Here is a 20,109-nt window from a genome sequence, read left to right as displayed (position 1 = left end):
GCGTAATTCCGGTACTGTACTGGGCTCGTTTACCCACGGACCTTGCCAATTTAGGCCCATTCGTAAGTTCCTCTAGCCCAGCGGAAAAGGCCGTAACACGCATCGGACCGTGACACCTCATACCCTTGCAATCACATAGTTTAAGACCCGTCATCGTCAGCCTTCAGATACTCATCCTGTCAATAGCAAAGTTTAAGCAGCCTCTCTCGTGTCACCACACTAAACAGCTTCCTACACCAATCAGCAGACGTGGACACCTCGAGGCCCAAACAACGTACTACCTACATATTTTAATATGTGACGCTGTTAACTTTTTATCCAACGTTTGACCATTCATCTTATTTAAAAAATTTATGCAATTATCATTTATTTTATTGTGACTTGATTCATCATTAAATGTTCTTTAAGTATGATATAAATTCTTTCATATTTATATGAAAATTTTGAATAAAACGAGTGATTAAACGTTGATCGAAAAGTCAATTGTGTCATACATTAAAATACGGATTGAGTAATTAATTAACCGCCAGATACTGCCATTACATGAGGCACCAAAGTCTGCTTTGCCTTCTCTAATCGACGACTGTTAATCAGCCAGCTCGTGACTAGTACACGCGGTGGCGAAGACAAAAAGACTATCAAAGTACGAACGCTTAAGCTAACGAAGAACATCCTAGTGCGGACGCACGACGCTTAGTCAAAAGCTCTCCTGATTACTCTTCTCCAACATTTACGCCGTTCTAGAAAAAGAAAGATATTCCGCGACCCGACCCTGATGAAAAAGGCGACAAAACCACGGGCGCCAACGAAATTAGGAAACGTAATTTTGTTAAGAAAATGTTTTGGCTTCTCGATCCCCAACGAAATGGCACATGCGTCCATTATATTTTTCTTAACAGTAGATAGGGGTAATACTCTGTTCACAGTTCGAATTTCTTTTGAATTTTGCAATAAGAAACTAGCAGCCCCATCGTTTGGCCTAAACAGCCAAAGAATAAGCCAAAATTTGAATTTTTGAACTTGATTTTGAAGTTGATTTTGAAATGCTTTTAACGTAATTTTTGTTAATGTTGGCTTTTAAGTCGCTACGAACAAATCTACAAAAGTTTTACTTATAAATTAATTTTAATTTTCTAATAAGCCAAATAAGCCATTTTGGGTAAAATGGCAACCGATGGGAGCCTAGAAACGAGACGGTTTGGTACTTCGATCTGATTATTGCATTCTCTCGTCGTGTAGCGAAAGTCCACGGCCACAATACCTCTCATCTCGACTCATCCCATAATAATCCTACGTAGTACATACAGCATGCGCCACTTGTTTCTAGAAATTCAAAAACAAATCAGAAACATTTTTTCCACGCAAAAACAAAAAAAAAAGAAGCAAAAATCCATCGTATAAATTGCATCCGTTGCCATCCACTGGCCTCCAACTGTCCGACACGCCGAGAAGAAAAAAAAAAGAAAAAAAAGCAACGAACCAACTTTTCTCCCAAGGAAACTTCTCCACTTCTCTCCTCGCTTCCGCCGCCTCCTCCGCCGCCGCCGACATGGACACCACGATCGGCTCGGTGCCGACGGCCTCCGATGCGGCGGCGCCTGCCCCCGCGGCGAACTCCGCGCCGAGGGAGGCCACGCTGGGGCGGCACCTCGCGCGGCGGCTGGCGGAGGTCGGGGCGCGCGACGTGTTCACGGTGCCGGGGGACTTCAACCTCACGCTGCTCGACGAGCTCGAGGCGGAGGCGGGGGCGGGGCACGGCGGGGTGCGGCTCGTCGGGTGCTGCAACGAGCTCAACGCGGCGTACGCCGCCGACGGGTACGCCCGCGCGCGCGGCGGCGGGGTCGGGGCGTGCGCCGTCACGTTCACCGTCGGTGGCCTCAGCGCCATCAACGCCGTCGCCGGCGCGTTCAGCGAGAACCTCCCCGTGGTGTGCATCGTTGGGGGCCCCAACAGCAACGACTACGGGAGCAACCGCATCCTGCATCACACCATCGGGCTGCCTGATTTCACGCAGGAGCTCAGGTGCTTCCAGACTGTCACTTGCTATCAGGTAATCCCAATCTTCAGGTTTCAGAGGTAGTAGCTTTCAGGATAAAAGTTGAACATGTTGTCTGTTGTTGTATGCGTGATGGGAGGTGTAACTGTGTAAGATATGCGTATCCGATTGTTAGTTTGGGGATTTTTGTTAGAATTTAGGAGAAATAGTTGTGTTTAGTTCTGGGAATAGTTCATATTCAAATCAGGGGAAGGTCCATCGGTACTGGGAATCACTTGTTTAGTTCTAACTTTGTAAGAACTGAATTTTGTTCTGTATCCGGTCAATTCACAACAATGCATTCCTGAGCGTACAATTCATCTTTGTTGTGCAGCACATTATATTGCCAGCTATAGGTTATGCCAGAAATTTGTAAGTTTTGGTAGTAAAAAAATTTAGATATGAACAGATACACCATCTCTTGAGCTCAAGACCAAAAACAGGCCTTCTTAGAGTAGTACACTTTGGGAGTGTTTGAAGAGAAGGGGATTGAGGAGATTGGGAAGATACGCAAAACGAGGTAAGCCATTAGCTCATGATTAATTGAGTATTAACTATTTTAAATTTCAAAAATGGATTAATATGATTTTTTAAAGCAACTTTCCTATTGAAATTTTTTGCAAAAAACGCACCGTTTAGTAGTTTGAAAAGCGTGCGCGCGGAAAACGAGAGACAATCTCTCCTATCTCCACCTAACGAACACTCCCATTCAGAAGCTCTAGCAATTTTGCTGCCTTGAGAAAAAAAAAACATTGATCTTGCAATGCTTGTTACCTGCTACATCGATTATTTGTTTTGATTGGTGAGGCTCTGTTCGTTATGTGGAGATAGGAGAGATTGTGTCTCGTTTTCCGCGCACACGCTTTTCAAACTACTAAACGGTGTGTTTTTTGAAAAAAATTCTATAGGAAAGTTGCTTTAAAAAATCATATTAATCCATTTTTAAAATTTAAAATAGTTAATACTCAATTAATCATGAGCTAATGACTCACCTCGTTTTGCGTATCTTCCCAATCTTCTCAATCTCCTTCTCCTAAAACACACCCTTAGTCAACTATAGTACTCTATATTAGATCAAGTATATTAGTTGTCGTTTGGAATCTGCCACCTGTGTGTGCGTACATTTATTTCTTCATATAACTGCATTTAAGGATAAAAATAGATTTTTAGAATCCAAACTTCTGCTTTAGAATCCAAATGTAAATCTACAGGATTCCGTAGGAAAAGGGAAGACGCGAGTCATATAATTATTTTGATGCAGATTTTTCCTAGGATTTTATCTCATTTTAATAATATTTCACAGGCGGTGGTGAACAACTTGGAGGATGCACATGAGCAGATTGATGCTGCCATCTCCACTGCAATAAAGGAGAGCAAGCCTGTTTACATAAGCATCAGCTGCAACCTCCCCTCTATCCCACATCCCACCTTTAGCCGCCACCCTGTTCCTTTCTTCCTGTCCCCAAGGTAAGCAAGCATGGTTCTTCTAAATGTGCATAAGAAATGAGGAGGTGACAATGGGTTGCATTTGCTCATGTGGATTAATTGTTTATTAATTTGTCAGATTATCAAACCAGATGAACCTGGAGGCAGCAGTGGAAACTGCTGCAGCTTTCCTGAACAAAGCAGTCAAGCCAGTCCTCGTTGGTGGACCAAAAATGAGGGTGGCCAAAGCATGCAAATCCTTCGTAGAGCTGGCTGATGCCTGTGGTTATCCTGTTGCGGTCATGCCTTCTGCAAAGGGTCTTGTGCCAGAGCACCATCCTAGGTTTATTGGCACGTACTGGGGTGCTGTGAGCACTCCATTTTGTGCTGAGATCGTCGAGTCAGCTGATGCATATCTATTTGCTGGCCCAATATTTAATGACTACAGCTCGGTTGGATACTCACTACTTCTCAAGAAGGAGAAGGCCATCATCGTCCAGCCAGACCGGGTGGTGATAGGTCATGGGCCTGCGTTTGGGTGTGTTCTGATGAAGGACTTCCTGCATGCACTTTCAGCACGGCTGAAGAAAAACACGGCTGCATATGAGAACTATCGTCGGATTTATGTGCCTCCGGGTGAACCTCCTTTGTCTGAGCCTGGAGAGCCATTGAGAGTGAATGTACTTTTCCAGCATATTCAGAAAATGTTGTCAGCCAACTCGGCTGTCATTGCTGAGACTGGAGACTCTTGGTTTAATTGCCAGAAGCTAAAGCTACCAGAGGGCTGTGGGTAAGTTCCTGTTGAAGCTAAATAGTTGCATGCCATATATTTTACTAAGCTTGTTTTAGGTCCTGCCTGACAGTTTCTTATAGAATTGACTCCTAATTTTTGGTGTTTAAAATTAGTTCCTGTAGGACTGTAGCTAGAGGCATATTTCTCTGAATTTCTGATACTACTTACATAGTTAAGTCGTTTTCACCGTGAAGTCTTGAATACATATTTAGATATTAAAAAAATGTTTTCTCTTGACAGGTACGAATTTCAAATGCAATATGGATCAATTGGTTGGTCGGTAGGTGCAACTCTGGGATATGCAAAGGCTGCTAAGGATAAGCGAGTCATTGCTTGCATCGGAGATGGAAGCTTTCAGGTACCAAAAATTTAGAACGGTCAAATGTTGCCTTTGTCAAGTTCTGTAAACTATGCGGCAAACAACAACTTAATTTGACTGGAACTCAGGTGACGGCACAAGAAGTGTCGACAATGCTTCGTTGGGGGCAGAAAAGCATCATCTTCCTCATAAACAATGGAGGGTACACCATCGAGGTGGAGATCCATGACGGTCCTTACAATGTCATCAAGAATTGGAACTACACCGGTGTGGTGGAAGCGTTCCATAATGGCGAGGGGAAGTGCTACACGGCAAAGGTCAGTGTTGCAATAGTCTTGCAGACCATATTACCATGGTTAGAAATATCACATCGCAGTGACATTTTGCATTCTGAATCTTGCAGGTCCGAACTGAGGAGGAACTGAAGGAAGCAATTGAAGAAGCTCAGGGACCTAAGAAGGATTGCTTGTGCTTCATAGAGGTGATTGTACACAAGGATGACACAAGTAAGGAGCTTCTTGAGTGGGGCTCCAGAGTTTCTGCTGCAAATAGCCGCCCACCAAATCCTCAGTGAGTACGTCAGATATCCGACTTGCCATGTTTTGATTAGGAAAATGTGAATTTCAGTGGTCTTCGAATAAGTTGCGCATGTAATTAGCCGCTGTTGTAAGTGTTGTAAGTGGTTAGAAATGATTTCAGACTCTCATACCTGTATTATTGTCAATAAATCTGAAATCGATTTTTGGTTGCCCTTCCATGTTCCAACTGACTGACTTTGCATTGTACATGGGATCTAGTTGTTCTGGAGAGTCAGGAACAGGTTTGAGGCTTCCCTTGATTGTCAACCAATGAGAACAGCATCTCTCATTAAAAAAACAGGCTAAACGAATAGATCAATTTCTGTTTGAGAAAAAATGGTTCCATGAAGTTCAAACTTGAATGTTTCAATAAGATTAAGTATTTGTTTTTTCCTATTTTTCTCCAAACCACTCTTTTGCTGCATGGATTTATTTTTATTTTTTAAAAAAGAAGGCAAAAGCTTTGCCTAGTATATATTAATAGAGCAGGAGAAAACAGACAAAACAAGGGTCTATTTATAGGGTCCTGTCAAGAAAAAAACTGGAGCCCACAAAAGAAGAATTGCGGGGGCTCTCCCAACGGGGTTAACTCTGCGAGGTTTGAAGCTCCCCCCTGACCTAGGCCATGGCCACTTCCTTGATTTTTGCGATGATGGTGGCCGGAGTGGTAGCGACTTGGCGAAAAATCTTGGCATTCCTCTCACACAAAAGTTCCCAGGCCACCAGGATTATTAGCGATTTTAGAGATCCTTTGGGGTTATGCAGCGTGTGTAGCATCCGATGCCACTATTCCTCCAACAAAGCGCGTGCATCCCAATCTTGCATTCCAAGGTTGTAACGCCGCGCTTTTAGCGAGACGTTAAAAACTAATTTGGCAAAATCCTAATTGCGAAAAAGTTCGTTCTTTGTGTGAGAGTCTCAATCGTGCCATGGATCTCAATTCAATCTCCATCGTTGTTCCCTCTCATCGCCATCAAAATCGTCCACCTCAAGATTCCAATTCCGACTCAAGTCTCCGTAATCAAACTCCGAAATTCAATCGCATCCTTTGAATCCCCGCCAAATACCTGTCCCCATTTCCGAAAATATCAAATTCCCATCTCGAATCCTTTCCTTGAGTCTCCCTTGATTCCTCCCTAAACCCCCGAGATCAAATCTCAAATTTGAAATTTAAACCCAAGCCCCAAATCCCTCCAACTCAAATTCCCTATAAAAGTCTATTTTGCGTCCCTCTGTTTTTGTGGGCCGAATTCCTTTCCCTCGGCCCATCCCTCCTCTCAGCCCGTTTCCCCTCCCCTTCGCACGTGCTGAGCACGCGCGTCGTGCCTGAGCCGAGAGAGAGCGCCGCCCTCTCTCTCACTCTCGCCCTCTCTGCTTCCTCTCTCCCCGGCGCCGATTCCCGCCGCCGCCTTTTGAACCCGCCACCGCCTTTGGTTCCCACGCACGCGCTGATCGTGGCCGACCACCCGGTCGCCGCCGCCGTCCGCGCCTGCGCCGCGCTGCCGCTCGGCCCCGCTGCCTGCCGCGAGCTCTGCAGCGCGTGCCCAAGCCGCTCTACCCGCGTCCGTCCAAATCCCGGAGGCAGAGCACTCCCTCTCCCACCTCCTTCTCCCAAACCGGAAGGGGCAAGTCCCCCTTTCCACCGTCCTCCCTTCCTTTTTCCCCTCCCGGGCAATGGCGCCCTGTCTCCACCCCTTGGTCGCTTGTGCTCGGAGGCAGAGCCGCTGACGCCGCTGCAGCAGCTCGCTGCCCCACCTTGACCGCTCCACGCTACCAGCCCGCGCTCGCGTTTCAGTTTCCGCCGCTCGATCCACCGTCCTCCACCGCCCAACGCATCCACACCGTCGCCGCTTTCGCACCGCCCACGAAACCGCCGCTGCCGCCAGCCAAGCGCTTGACCACCAAGGTCGGTTCTCCCCTCCCAAACCGACATCGCCTCCGCCTATAAAACCCAAGCCACCCCAAACCCCTTCCTCTCTCATTTTCACTCGCCTCACACCCACCGCGCCATTGTTGCCGAACCACCGTCGCCGCTTTGTTGCCGCCCGTCCCGCTCTCGTCGTCGCCGTCCGTCGCCGAGCACCAGAGGAGCCGGTGCAAGCGTGAACGCGTGACGAGGAGCTCCGGGCGCCACCTCTCCCTCCCTCCTTCCCTGGCCACGCCCTCTCGGTGTCGTGCTGCCCCGCCGCCGCGACTGCCTCCTCGCTGCCTCCTTCTTCTCCTCGGCCGCGCTCTGCCGCCGGCTTCCTGTTTCCTCGCCACCGACGCCGTCCGTCGTCATCGGTGAGCTCTCCGCCTAATTCCTCTCGTTGTCATCCTCCTTGATCCCCATGGAACACCCCCGAACCGCCGCTCGCCGCCTTTGCGCCGCGCGCTAGCTCGCCGGCCGTCATGCTCTGTTCCGGAGGCCGCCTCTCGTCGCTAGCCCCTCTCGGTGCCGCTCCACCCAATCCGATGCCGGAAACGGATTCCTTGAACCCCGGAGATGTTCCAACCCCTTTGAATCGAACCCTCGTCGTCTCGTCGTGTTTTCCCTCTTTTGCTCGCCGGTGATTGCCGCCGCCGCAATCCACAGCCATCGGCTCCTCTCGCGCCGATTCCTCTCTCCGCCACGCTTCCGGGAATCCCCTTGACCTCCCCCTGGCTGCCCCAAGGCCGCCGGCCTTCTCCTTTGCCTCCGCACCGTGTCGCCCCTTCCGCCGCCGCAAAACGCCGCCGCGCATGCGTCGCCGGTGACCATCGGGTCCCGCGTCACCGCATGCGCATCGCGGTCGCGTACCGGTTCGGCTAAGCCCGAGTTCGCGCCCCCTTGTCCCTTCCCTCGCGCGACCACATCCCCGATCCGACGAGCTTCGCCGCCGCCGCCGGCCGCCGTCACGCCTCCTCTCTTCGATCCGAGCCACTACCCTGATTCCTTGTCGCTCCACCCTTGTGGTACCTCGGTATCCGTGCTCTCTGAGCGCGTATACCAAATATCCCACATACACCGTTGATTGTCGAAAAATTGGGAAATGGGTTTGAGAAGCCTTGAAAACCCGACATGTGGTGTCGGTGTGTTTAAAAATAAAATGAATTATGAAAACTCGCGATGCGGGGGTTGTGCCTGCGTGGCACTGTCCCGTATTCGCATATAAGGACCGATTCCTGTGGGAAATTCATCAAGCATAACAAAGTGCAACCACAAGGTGGAATGGGACACCCTGGCTAAGTAACTAGTCGATTCAGGGAAACCTCGCATGCCAATAGTTGGGGAACGCCGGGGCGGGGTCGGTTGGAGCCAACCCGGGTTCCTGGTAGGGCAAGAACGCGAAGCTTGCCAGATTACCGATCGAGGTGGTTGGAGTTGATTTGTGAAAACTGAAATGGCCTATATTTATGGGAGGATTTGATCCTTCTATGTGGCATGAGGTAATCCTGGGTCGGCTTAGGAAAGGCTTTGTCACGAACCTCTGACACCGGCCATTGTCTGGAGTAAGTTCGTGTCTTGTGGGTAAAGTGTACCCCTCTGCAGAGGTTAACTAACTGTTCGAACAGCCATGCCCACGGTCATGGGCGGATGTGAGGTGGTTCCCGTTGCGTAGATTTGTTTGCCTGTGCTTTGTGAAAAGTTGTTGTGGATTGGGAATCGTCGCCAGAATCAGCCTATGTGGCAGATGGATGACCTGAGTGGTCAGAAACGAATCTGTGTGATTCGGGATGTCTACGGGCATCATAGACTAGGCTTCCCGAGTGGAAGCGGATTGTTGTACGACTGGGCAGCTGGAATCTGGGAGTCCGAGAAAATGAAAAAGGCTCTGGGAGCCGATTAATCAAGTGAAATGGCTCGAGGAGCCGAGAAGTAATGATCTGACCCGGGAGGTCGGTACATTACCATTTGAGTTGTTGAAAAGCATCTCTTAAAGTCGAATCGAGACGCAAGTCTCTTTTCGACCCAAACTTAAAAAGGAGGTAAATCACTTAGTGAGTCCAAAATGCTTTCAAACAAAAGATTCGTAAAACAATCTTGCCTCTCTTCCAAACTTGCATTAAACACCTAAGTTCCCATGACTTGCTGAGTACGAAAGTACTCACCCTTGCTCTATATAAATATATATAGTTCCTCCGCCCTGAAGCTGAAGATGAAGTGAAGTGAAGAGTAGGGTTTCGTCCTGGTTCCCAGCCGTCGCCTGTGGTGTTGGGTGTTAGTCCGTTGGTTCCGCTGTTGCTGCTGTTATTGGTGTTTGCCTCGTCCGTGTTGTCGGTTGCATTCTCGGGCTGTTCTGAGTTGCAACCTAAGTTAAGGTAAATAAGTCATCTATTTATTTTAAGGATTGCAATGATTCATATTTGTCACCGTGGGTACCAGCGCTATGTCCTGGGACTGGTACTAAGATCGCGGTTTCGTAGGAAGCGGTTCACGCCGTTTTTCCTACGACACGCTCCTGTCAGGTGCCGTTGTACGGCGGTGCCGGATCGGGGTGTGACAAAGGTCTATGCTAGCCTAGTGTTGCATCCTTCTGGAGTATTTACAATTTGCAAGGAGGTGTACTACCGTTTCCTGAGCCACTCTATAGAGAGAACAAACCTGTTCGTTTTGCCAACCTCTCTTTTGCAGTCTATCCGCTATCCAAACCTTATTTTGAATGACCAACCATGTGAAGAATTTACACTTTGGTGATGCCTAAGACTTCCAGATTATTTGACTAAAAATTGTTCCTACCGCTCCTACGAATTGGAGCCGATAAGCCGACTTCGTCATGTACTCCCCATTAGTTGTGAATCTCCAAATGATAGTGTCTCTCTGGTGTCTCAGGGGGCCTATTCTCTGGATCATGGTCTAGAGCTCGACATACTGCCTAAGGTGCTCCACCGTTGTGATTTGTAGTAGTTGAATGTCACGAATCCAGGTCGGAGGAAAGGGCCTTGCAGACTGTTCTGTTCTTTTGCCTTGAGGCTGCGTAGATAGCCGATGCAATTGTCTTGGGCATCTTTGTTTTCGAGCCAATGCGAGTGCCAGAAACTCGTCGTCTTCCTGTCAACCATGGTGATGGTCATGGCTGCTATCAATTTGGTCGTTGGGTACCGGGTAGCGATGCAAGCGGGCTAACCCGCGAACCCGCTTATAGGCAAAATTAGTGAGTAATCTGCGGGTTACCTATTAATTTGATCTATAAATGGGTTTATGGGTTGATCCACTTGCATCTCTACGACGCGGCAAGCCGAGTCATGACGTGAAAATTCTCGGATTACCCTTTATTTAACATATAAGTAGGTTTGTGGATCGGTCCACTTGCATCCCTGGTACCGGGGTGCTGGTCCACGGTTCCTCCGGCATGGATTTACTATAGAGTCTGTAAGCACACGCTTGAAAGTTGCATACGGCGGGCAGGAAAAACTAGCCCCGAAAACAGAGGGCCGTTTTGGTTTGATACCAAAATGTTGCCATACCAATGTTTTGGTAGTTTAAATAGTAAATGTGATGATTTGGTTTAAAGCCAAATATTTGGTAATGCCTATACTCAATTTGGCACAATTCTAGAATGTTCTTCACCATGATTTGAAATTTGGCTCTCAATTGGCATCAATCCAAAGACACTCATTTACAATTCTACCCTACCAAAATATTGGTAGTGCCAAAACTTGCCTAGAGTTTGGCACTACCAATATATTGGTAGGGTACTAAACCAAACAAGCCCAGAACTAAAGACAAGGTAGTTCCTATTCTAAAATGAGCCAGCCAATCCATATTCAAAAGGTGTTACGTTGTCAGTCGTTCTACGCAAACACGCAAGCTGAATTGTCAAGCTTATCATGTGACTTCCCAGAAGAATATTTCTGTACACACAGTCATACACAATGCAAACCCTGTGCCATATGATCTTGTCAGTTGATTGCAACCACTAGCACTAGCAACAGTTCAGACATCAATTCTTTCACAGCAATTTCAGGCACACAATTCTCAGGCCTATATAGCTCTCAGAAGAAGAAGATTCTCTCTCTTATTTCATACATATTCTCAGCTAGTAGAAAAATAAAATCAAAATCCCCAGAAGAGGAACAAATCTATATGGACATAATTGAGCAATGTGACTCCAGGATCCTCTGCCTCTTGCTCTGAAAGTGACTGCTGCCATATACCAATTCAGGAGAGGCAACCTTGGCTAGTGCCTGCCTGACAGCCTCCTTCAGAGACTTGAGGCTCACACCACCTGCAATGCCTTCCTCCCTGCACAATATGAACACATGCTGCACCCTTCCTCCCAGTGATGTCATCTCTGCTCTGACCGTCCTCAGCCTCAGGCCATGGAATGCGTGGGTGATCCCGGCGATGAGGTCCGGCCGGTCGTCGCAGCTGATGGAAGCCTTGATGTACAAGGTCTTGTGGTTGCCGGCGACAGTGGTGGCGGCGGTGGCAGCGTCTCCGGTGAAGCATTCGATGGAGACTTCGTTGGTCTCTGGAGGGAGAGGTGTTCTTTGTGTGATCTCACTTGCTTTCCTCTTCAGATCCTTCACTTGGTCCACCACTCTGGCTAACAAGGTGGCCTTGTCCATCTGCAGTGCAGAAATTTTTTTAAGAAAATTTGTGTTCAGGAGTCATGGCATTCTAGGCTTGTAGCATTTGTCCTGTGAGGGAATTCCAAACTTATTAGAAAAGGAGTGTTGAAATGTGAACAAATGTGAGCCTGAAGATTTCTTTCAGATGACTTTTTCTTGGTTTCGACTTTCTTGCAAGTATCAAAGTTCTACACGAACTACGACAGAAAAACAGTTTTTTAAATAGATATCTAACCTCTCTCATCTTTAGCTTCAACAATTATGTTAGCTAACAAGATCACAAAAAAAGTTTAAAGTTGAACTGCGAGCAAACTCTCTGAAATGGCTCAGATGTTGATGCATATTTTTTTTCTTTCTGAATGCTTCACAACGGTAAAAACTTGCACAAACCTGCTTAGTATCAGGGATCATTCTCCTCAGTGTTGTCAGATGAGCATTGATCCTCTCTCGCCGCCGCCGTTCAGCCTCGCTGTGGATCTTCAACGCTCTCGCCTCCGTCGCGCTTCTCCCTGACCCCGACGAGGACGACATCTCCGGCGGCACGGCCGGCGGCGCCGAGTTGGCCTGCCGGGGCAGCAGAATTGGGCCTCTGTACACTGAAGGATTGCAGCCATCGTATGGCTGCAGCTCTTGCAGTTTCTTGCCTTCTTGCAGTTGCAGAGGTTGGCATTCAGCCATTCAAACCTGCATCCTACTGAGTTTTACCTAACTGGTTCTTGTCGGCTGTCACTGCAGTAACAGGGGAAAATGAGATGGATCAGATGAAGAAACAGCATCAAGAACAACTGCAGTTGTCAAGAAATGATGCAGCAAAGCAAGGAAAACGAAGTGAAAGTGAGATGGAGCTTACAATAGCTAGTGCAAACAGCGTCTTGTTATCTCGTTTCTATAGGGTGGAATGGTGCGAGAGATATGCTTGTGGGTGAGATTTGATCACTTCATGTACATGATAATTGGTATGCTAAGTGTTCTACACTTTTTACTGGCCAACCACCCTATATATGCATGTCCCTTTTTCTTACATGTGTCCCCCACAAAGACTAAGAGAAAGTTTCTTTGGATTGGCATGGTTTGTCCTCCTGGGCCCACTGGATGAGGTGGCATGCATGAGTGTGTCATGAGTAGGATGTGTAGGAAAAGTCTGACAAATGGTTTATGAGTCTGTTCTGATAAGGATTCAGATGATTTCAGACTGTAACCAACCAATATGTCGTGACAGGATAACTGTATCATGAAAATTTTATCGTGGGTAACTCCCTAGTAATTACTAAATGCCATTTTTCTCCAGTCAGATAATGTGCAAAGTATTTTGTGCTTTGCCAGGGTGAAAAGGGTACACAGATGTACACAAAGAACTGAAGTGTTAAGAGCAATGGTTTGCACTGACTTGTCAGTAATTATCTGTGGTATAAGATATCTTTCTTGTTGCGTAAACTTGATGAATTACCCTTTGGACATGTGATCGGCCAAGGACTTATGAAAACAATGGAGATCAGGCAGCAGGGAGGCCACAAGAGTCCTCTTCTTGAATTGGTTAGCTCGTCAGAAAAAGTCATGCAATTCATTGACTAATGTTTCAAGCATTTCCTCCGAACGAGACAGAGGGATAGAGACACGATTAAATGAGTTTTCATGGAGTACAGGCTCCAACAGTGACAGTCTTGGCCTTTAGCTGAAGCAAAACATCTCTCTTTCACACTCAATTAACAAGCAACTTCGCAGGAGAGAGGCCTTTGGATCCTTTATGAAATGATTGACGGGTCTTGTGCTTATGCATATGATTCAGTTTCAACACTGTCATCGAATGCGTCAATTTTCCTATCTGAAACTCACAGAAGAAACACTGTTCACTCGAACTTATCTTCTGATGGTTGCTGTGTTTATGTCTTCTTGTCCTACTACCCAATTTTTCCAATGACAACATGTGAGGTCAGAATTAACGTCGAATGTTAGTCAGTTTTGTCCCAAATTCCCAATACTTCATTCAGACTACTCTTCAGAAGGATCTGACATGCACAATTGAAATGGTTTCACCATTGACTCATGAACAGAAGAACAGCTAGAAAAGATGCCAAGATTCAAAAGATTCAAGAAATTAAACAAGAGGGATGGCTCTCATGGTCTCATTGGCTTAGTATTCCGGTAGCTTTGCATGTAAACTTGGGACTTTGGGAGTTCATCACCAGGTGGTCGACAAGCTGCCCAAGAAGCCGCAAATATGCACTGTTCGTGAGAGAGGGAGACGACAAATCGATTGCATGATTTACTCGTCCCTTTGTGCCTGCGCTGGCGGGTTTTTGGATTCTGAAATCACTCCACACTATGATGATTGATGTGTTCTTTCTTGTCCTTTTTGAGATAACTGAAGAAAACATCTCCCCAGGAGTAACCTTATGAACGAATTGTTTGGAGATCTCTGTGTAAGGTGACATGTGACGCTTGATGAGGAAACAGGTTCAGATGATGTTTGAAACTTATGAAGTTAGTGCACGCAAAACAAGAAAGCTATTAACATGTGATTAATTAACTTTTAATTATTACAAACTTGATAAATGGATATATTTGATATTTTAAAGCGATTTTTATATAAAAAGTTTTCGCACATAACAACATACCGTATAGTAGACTGTTCATCAGAGAATAGTCAGATGAACCTTTTGACCATGTGGTAAAATTCTCATCAGGCAAAAACTTCCATACATGTAAAACATAAATTCGACTATGAAAGTGTTATATTATCCGGAAAAAAAAACGAGTACTAGAAGTTTTGTTAATTAATTCCAGACACAGTGGAAAATCACAGCTAAAAGCCTGAAAGAGAGAAACTTGCCGGTCATATCTCAGAGTAGTTGTAACTTGTATGCAAGTTCCATGTGCATTTAGCCAAACTGGCTTTTGAACTAATGTAACCTTGTTCTAGAGGATCTTTTGACGTTCTGGGCCGATGAAAACTGCCCCCTTTCGGACGCGCTAGGTATAGTCATTCCTCCTTTTTGACAAAATATACAAGACGGTAATGGCAAACCTCATTCGCCATGACACGCACTTTGTTACACCTTTAGTGCTATACCTTTTCTCTCTCTTTATGCCAAACTAGTATTTTTACGACGACTCAACGAATGCAATGAAAAACCTTCTAGAAAGAAGTAGATATCTGGATAAAAAACATAGGAAAATCGATTATTTGTTGGTCATAAAGGTGTTGCATGCGGATGATTCTCCCAATTATTTTGTCCCTGCTTGTTGCACATCCGCAAGCTGCACTGTTGTAGGCCTTGTTCAGTTTAGAGGGGTTGAAAAAGATTGGAGGTGTTTGAGGGGAAATAATTCTACACCAGAGTAGGTGTGGAATAAATCCTCTTCAATCGCTCCCTCTTGGGGATTAACCGAACATAGCCATAGTGTATTTTTCATGGGTGTATGTAAAAAGTATGCCAGCAATATTTTTCTTAAAATATACTTTTTCTGTTTCAAAATGTTTGACACCGTTGACTTTTTAGTACGTGTTTGACCATTCGTTTTATTAAAAAAATTAAGTAATTATTTATTCTTTTCATATCATTTGATTCATTGTTAAATATATTTTCATGTACACATATAGTTTTACATATTTCATAAATTTTTTTAATAAGACGAACGGTCAAACATGTGCTAAAAAGTCAACGGTGTTAAACATTTTGAAACGGAGGGAGTATGCTAGATATAATATGGTCTAATTCATATGTAATTGTGGTGTAGGTAAGGTATAATTTTAATTCAAATAAGAAAAGTATTCTTGCTCAGTTGGTTAGAGCGGTTGTGTCAACATATTTAATGGATCGGAAATCGATCAACATCTCTACTAACCCCTTGAACTTAATAGTGGTGTCAGTGAATCTGTCAACCCACTCTAATTGCAGTTTTTACACATAACCCTTGAACTTCTTAATATGTAAAAAACAATTAGATCTAAATACATGGATAGCATCATATAAAATTAAATTGATGTGAGTTTTTTTTTAGCAAAGAGGTGAGTAACATATTGATGAAAAATATGATTTTATTTATTTTATATAGTATTATAATATATTTTTTATTTTATCCATAGCAATAGTAGTATATTTAAAGAAAAATATGTCAACAGATTTTTTTTAAGCCTTTATGTTTTCCAAAGACGAACTGGACACAGCCAGGCCGGCCCAAAAGCCAAGCCCGTAGGTAGACTCTTTTTTCGATTTTTTTTCCACCAGCTAGAGAGGCCGATGGAGAGAGAAAGGCTTACGTTACGGCCCATCGGCTAAGCACCCACATGTCGCGCTCGCACGCATCCACGGATCCACCGACGGCAGACACGGTACGTACGTGTTCCGCTTCGCTTTTCACCACGGGCGAGCGCCGAGCGCGGCGACACCGCCACCCGTCGCGCGGTGAAACCCAACCTCCCCCCGCGGCCGCCGCGTGTTTACCCGTGGTCTCTGAACCCGCGCGCGCGTGCCACCCGCGCATGGCCACCACGCCGCCCTGCTGCTGCTGCCTCGGTTAAACGGCCGCGGCTACGTGAGTACGTAGCAGCGGCGCATGCGCGCGGCGTGGTGCGTATCGTGCTCATCGCATCGGCCTCCGTATAAGTAGCGGTGCCGAGCCGCGCAAAGCGGAGGCATCGATCCATCGCTAGCTTATCTCAATCTCGCCACGAGGAAATAAAGCCTAGCGCATATTAGCCGTTGGTTGGTTTAGTATACGTACGTAGGGTAGCTTAGCTTAGAGCACGTACGTACGCATCGATGGCGCAGCAGGCGGAGAAGGCGGCGGAGCTGCAGGACCCGGAGATCCGGGCGGAGCTGGACCGGCGCGCCCGCGACGACGGCAAGACCGTCATCAAGAGCGGCACCGGCGGCAAGAGCCTCGACGCCCAGGAGCGCCTCGCCGAAGGCCCGTGTCCTTTTTATGTTTCTTCTCTCTTTTGTGCTATATCTTTTACACGTTCTGATCGATTTGATGTGTACGTACGTTTATATTGGCGTAATAGTGTATACGTGTGCAGGGCGTAAGAAGGGAGGGCTGAGCCGCACGACGGAGTCCGGCAAGGAGCGCGCCGACGACGACACCGGCGCCGTGCTCATCGAGCCCGACGACAAGATGCTCAAGGAGGCCAAAAAGAACCTGGGCCGCAAGTGAGACGTACGTGCACTAGCGTGCTGGTGTGTTGTGGTTGCTCGATCATATAGTAGTGTACTAGTGTGTGCATTTCCTTGGTGTATCCATGTGCATGCATGCATGGCAGGCGTACGTATTAGTATTACTCTACGTGACGTGTAAGCTATGCTGGCTACAAAATTTTGGTCCCTGCAGGATTATATTGTAGCCATATGTATGTTAGTATGTATGTACGTGTTCTTCACGTACTGCCCTAGCTACTAGCAAGTCGATCTAGCTATATCGTGTGTGTGTACGTATATTGTGATCGATGTACGAAGCTGCTGCTTTCTACATCCTGGCTACAAATGTAATTGTGTTTGTGTGTCTCCGTACGCTACGTTTCTGTGTGTCTGTAGCCATGCATTGTCCTCTTCAAGGCTCCAATGTTATATAACAATAAGTGGTTGATTTCTACTGATGAAAGCTTAGTTTATCACTCTTAATTGTCGTCCTCCACCGACAAACAGTTTTGGCATTGTTTCCTTCCCATTATTTTTCTATAATTTTTCTACCTATATTTTATACAACAATATAAATTTAATCAAAATTAACAATTAAGTAATTTAAGTTTTGACTTCGACAAACCCAAAACAAAACAATGTATAATTTGGAACGGAACGGAGGGAGTACGGGTGGTTACAGTACTTGTTTTCGTTCCGATCCCCCGAGTCGAATCATAGAACTACGTCCGTTTGTCACTTTCTTCTCTGAATTTTTAGGAGAATTTATCAGTTAGTTAATTGAAGTGAAGACGTATATATATACTTAAGCATGCATGTGTCTAATATCTAAGTATTACCTAGAGAATTGAAGAACAACAAAACAAAAAATAAACAAGTTAATAATTGCGGAGTATATTTAAAATCGGAGGAGCGGAGTAGTACACACACGGGTAATTAGATCCAATCGCCACCACGCGAAATCAATCGTCCACCAGCTAGCTCATCGTCGTCGTCGATGATCAATACTCAAATACACATGTATAATTGCGACGCGCGCGTGCCGTCCGTCAGCCGCGGCACCGGTTGATCCTGCTGCAGCCGCGAGTGTACGGGTTGGCCTCCTGCATCTTCGAGACCCCCAGGAGGCAGGGTGTGAAAAACCGCCGGTAACCGCGCGGCGCGGTTACCGCCCGTACCGCGGGGGTACGGTTACCCGTACCGCGCGGTACGGTTTAATAAAATTCGTCCAAATTTAAAAATTTTAAAAAAAAGAAAAAAATCAAAAAAAATAGTGAAGGTAGTGCTTGCGCGGTACGGTTTAATAAAATTCGTCCAAATTCAAAAATTTAAAAAAAAAAAATCAAAAAAAATAGTGAAGGTAGTGCTTGATTTATAGTGTTTTATGGTGAAGAAATTTCTCAAAAAAGAGTAATATTTATTCAAATTTGAGAGCAAAACGGAGAATAAATTTGAAAATTGGAAAAAGAAAAAAAAATGGGCCGGCCCGTTACTGTGCAACCCATTACACATCGCGCGGTAACCGCGCCAAACCGCGTGGTTACCGCGTCAAACCGCGCGGTTTGCCCGAATTTTTGAATTCAAATTTCGATTTGTAAATTTGTCGCGGTTTTGCGCGGTTACCGCGGTTACCGCCGGTAACCGCCGTACCGCCGGGTGGCGGTAACCGGGCCCCCGGCGGTTTTTGAAACCCTGCCAGGAGGTCGACGGCGTTGATGGCGGCATCGACGACCTCGGCGACGGCGGGGGCGATGGAGGGGGAGACGACGGCGGGCAGCTTCTCGGGCCGCGCGGCGTGGGCCGTGGAAACCAGGATCAGGCCCACGAGCACCACGGACACCAGCGCCACCCTCATGCTCGCCGCCTTCCCCATGCGCGAACGCCCTCTTCTTCTCCGACCAATTTGAAGTGGTTTGTTTATTTGTTTTTATGTGTGTGGTTTGTGGTGATGAAAAGGTGAGGATTTTATAGGAGACAAGGTGACTAAAATGTTAGTGGTCGAGAGGAGATCGTTGCAGAGTTTAAATATAGCATTTGTTTGATTATGTTTGATGTCTTCCTATTTTAGCAAAAAAAAAAACATATATGCATGTGTAAAATATGTTCGTTCGTACTCCCAATGTAAAAAGGAAAGAGTCACATGTGCGTATGCGTTTAGATTCATTTCGTAGAACTGAAATTTATATAGGATTAAATTTCTTTTGACAGAGGAATTACAGTGTAATTACACCATGTGATGTCTGACATCAGCGGCATTGTATTTTTTTAAGCATAGGTCCCACAATCGATGTCAACCGTTGCAAGGTGAAGCGGGTTGTGGTTATCCACCCCATGTCCACATTGGCCACCAAGAATAGGCCTGCTCGGCGGGGGCCTGCAACGGCTGCAGCTGCACACAGTGAGTACGGCACTGTTCGTACCGGCCTGCAGCCCGAGCAGCCGAACAGGCTTAATGTCGTGGGTGCCTGCAAAACACTTAAGTATCCGCTGGGTTGTTGGTGAGTATTTATGAAGGGAGTATCCATATATTTGTTGTTAAATTTTAAATAAAATATTAACAGATGTAAGAAGATGCAGCAAATCACATTGTGCGCATCAGGTCCTTTTTCTCAAATCCCCTCGCAGGTAGCGACGGAGGCCCGATCGCCGAATTCCTAAAAACGAGCACGACTGCACGAGGGGAGATGCCAGACACGGACGGCATACAGAGGCTGTGTTTAGTTACACGTTAAAATTGAAGGTTTGATTAAAATTGAAAGTTTGTGTAGCGCCCGTTCCGCCGTGGCGCCTAGCGGGAAAATTATCTCCTAAAAACCCTAATTGCGAAATTTGTTTCTTTGCTTGTTGTCTAGTGTCCGTGCCATCTCAAGATCTCAATCCCCGATCCATCGTCAAGTTCAAATCCGAATCCAAATCCTTCCAAATCAAATTCCTCCGCAAAAGTCTATTTTGCCTCCTCCGGGGTCGATGGGCCGAATCTCGCTCGGCCCATCTCTCCCTCCCCTCCCCCGGCGCGCTCCCGCTCCTCTCTCTCTCTCTCACCCCCTCCCCTCCCCCGGCGCGCTCCCTCTCCCCCTCTCCCTCCGCTCCGCTCCGCCCCGCCCGCGCGCCGCGCGCGCGTGCGCGTGAGCCGCCGCGCCAAGCGCCCCCTCCCTTTCCCCTCGCTCTGCCCGCGCGTGCGCGTGAGCCGCCCGCGCCGAGCCGAGCCCTCCTTTCCGCCCCCTCGATGCCGCTCCCCGCGCGTCGTTCGCGCACGCGCCCGCGCCGCGTCTTCGCCGCCCGGCCCC

General features: G+C 46.7%; 3 protein-coding genes across 3 annotated transcripts; 2 read left to right on the top strand and 1 right to left on the bottom strand.

The window, feature by feature from the left end:
• Positions 1–1,430: 1,430 nt before the first annotated feature.
• On the top strand, positions 1,431–5,323 carry LOC4324066 (pyruvate decarboxylase 2). The gene is made up of 6 exons (XM_015759775.3): positions 1,431–2,050; positions 3,339–3,502; positions 3,600–4,250; positions 4,494–4,611; positions 4,701–4,889; positions 4,976–5,323. Exons 1-6 carry the CDS (start codon positions 1,550–1,552, stop codon positions 5,144–5,146), a joined length of 1,794 nt encoding a protein of 597 aa, XP_015615261.1. The 5' UTR covers positions 1,431–1,549; the 3' UTR covers positions 5,147–5,323.
• Positions 5,324–10,979: 5,656 nt separating this feature from the next.
• Positions 10,980–12,658, bottom strand: LOC4324065 (putative transcription factor bHLH107). Its single transcript, XM_015767676.3, has 3 exons — positions 12,535–12,658; positions 12,075–12,413; positions 10,980–11,681 (listed from the first exon to the last, which is right to left on the bottom strand). The coding sequence occupies exons 2-3, from the start codon at positions 12,360–12,362 to the stop codon at positions 11,193–11,195; spliced, it is 777 nt and encodes a 258-aa protein (XP_015623162.1). The 5' UTR covers positions 12,363–12,413; positions 12,535–12,658; the 3' UTR covers positions 10,980–11,192.
• Positions 12,659–16,322: 3,664 nt separating this feature from the next.
• LOC4324064 (em-like protein) lies at positions 16,323–17,276 on the top strand. Its single transcript, XM_015773901.2, has 2 exons — positions 16,323–16,595; positions 16,708–17,276. The coding sequence occupies exons 1-2, from the start codon at positions 16,448–16,450 to the stop codon at positions 16,839–16,841; spliced, it is 282 nt and encodes a 93-aa protein (XP_015629387.1). The 5' UTR covers positions 16,323–16,447; the 3' UTR covers positions 16,842–17,276.
• Positions 17,277–20,109: the final 2,833 nt, after the last annotated feature.

Source organism: Oryza sativa, chromosome 1 (genome assembly GCF_034140825.1).
Source record: "Oryza sativa Japonica Group chromosome 1, ASM3414082v1".
In the NCBI taxonomy this organism is placed as follows: domain Eukaryota; kingdom Viridiplantae; phylum Streptophyta; class Magnoliopsida; order Poales; family Poaceae; genus Oryza; species Oryza sativa.
The sequence above is the reverse complement of the archived record's forward strand: the minus strand, read 5'-3'. Positions and strand labels throughout refer to the sequence as shown.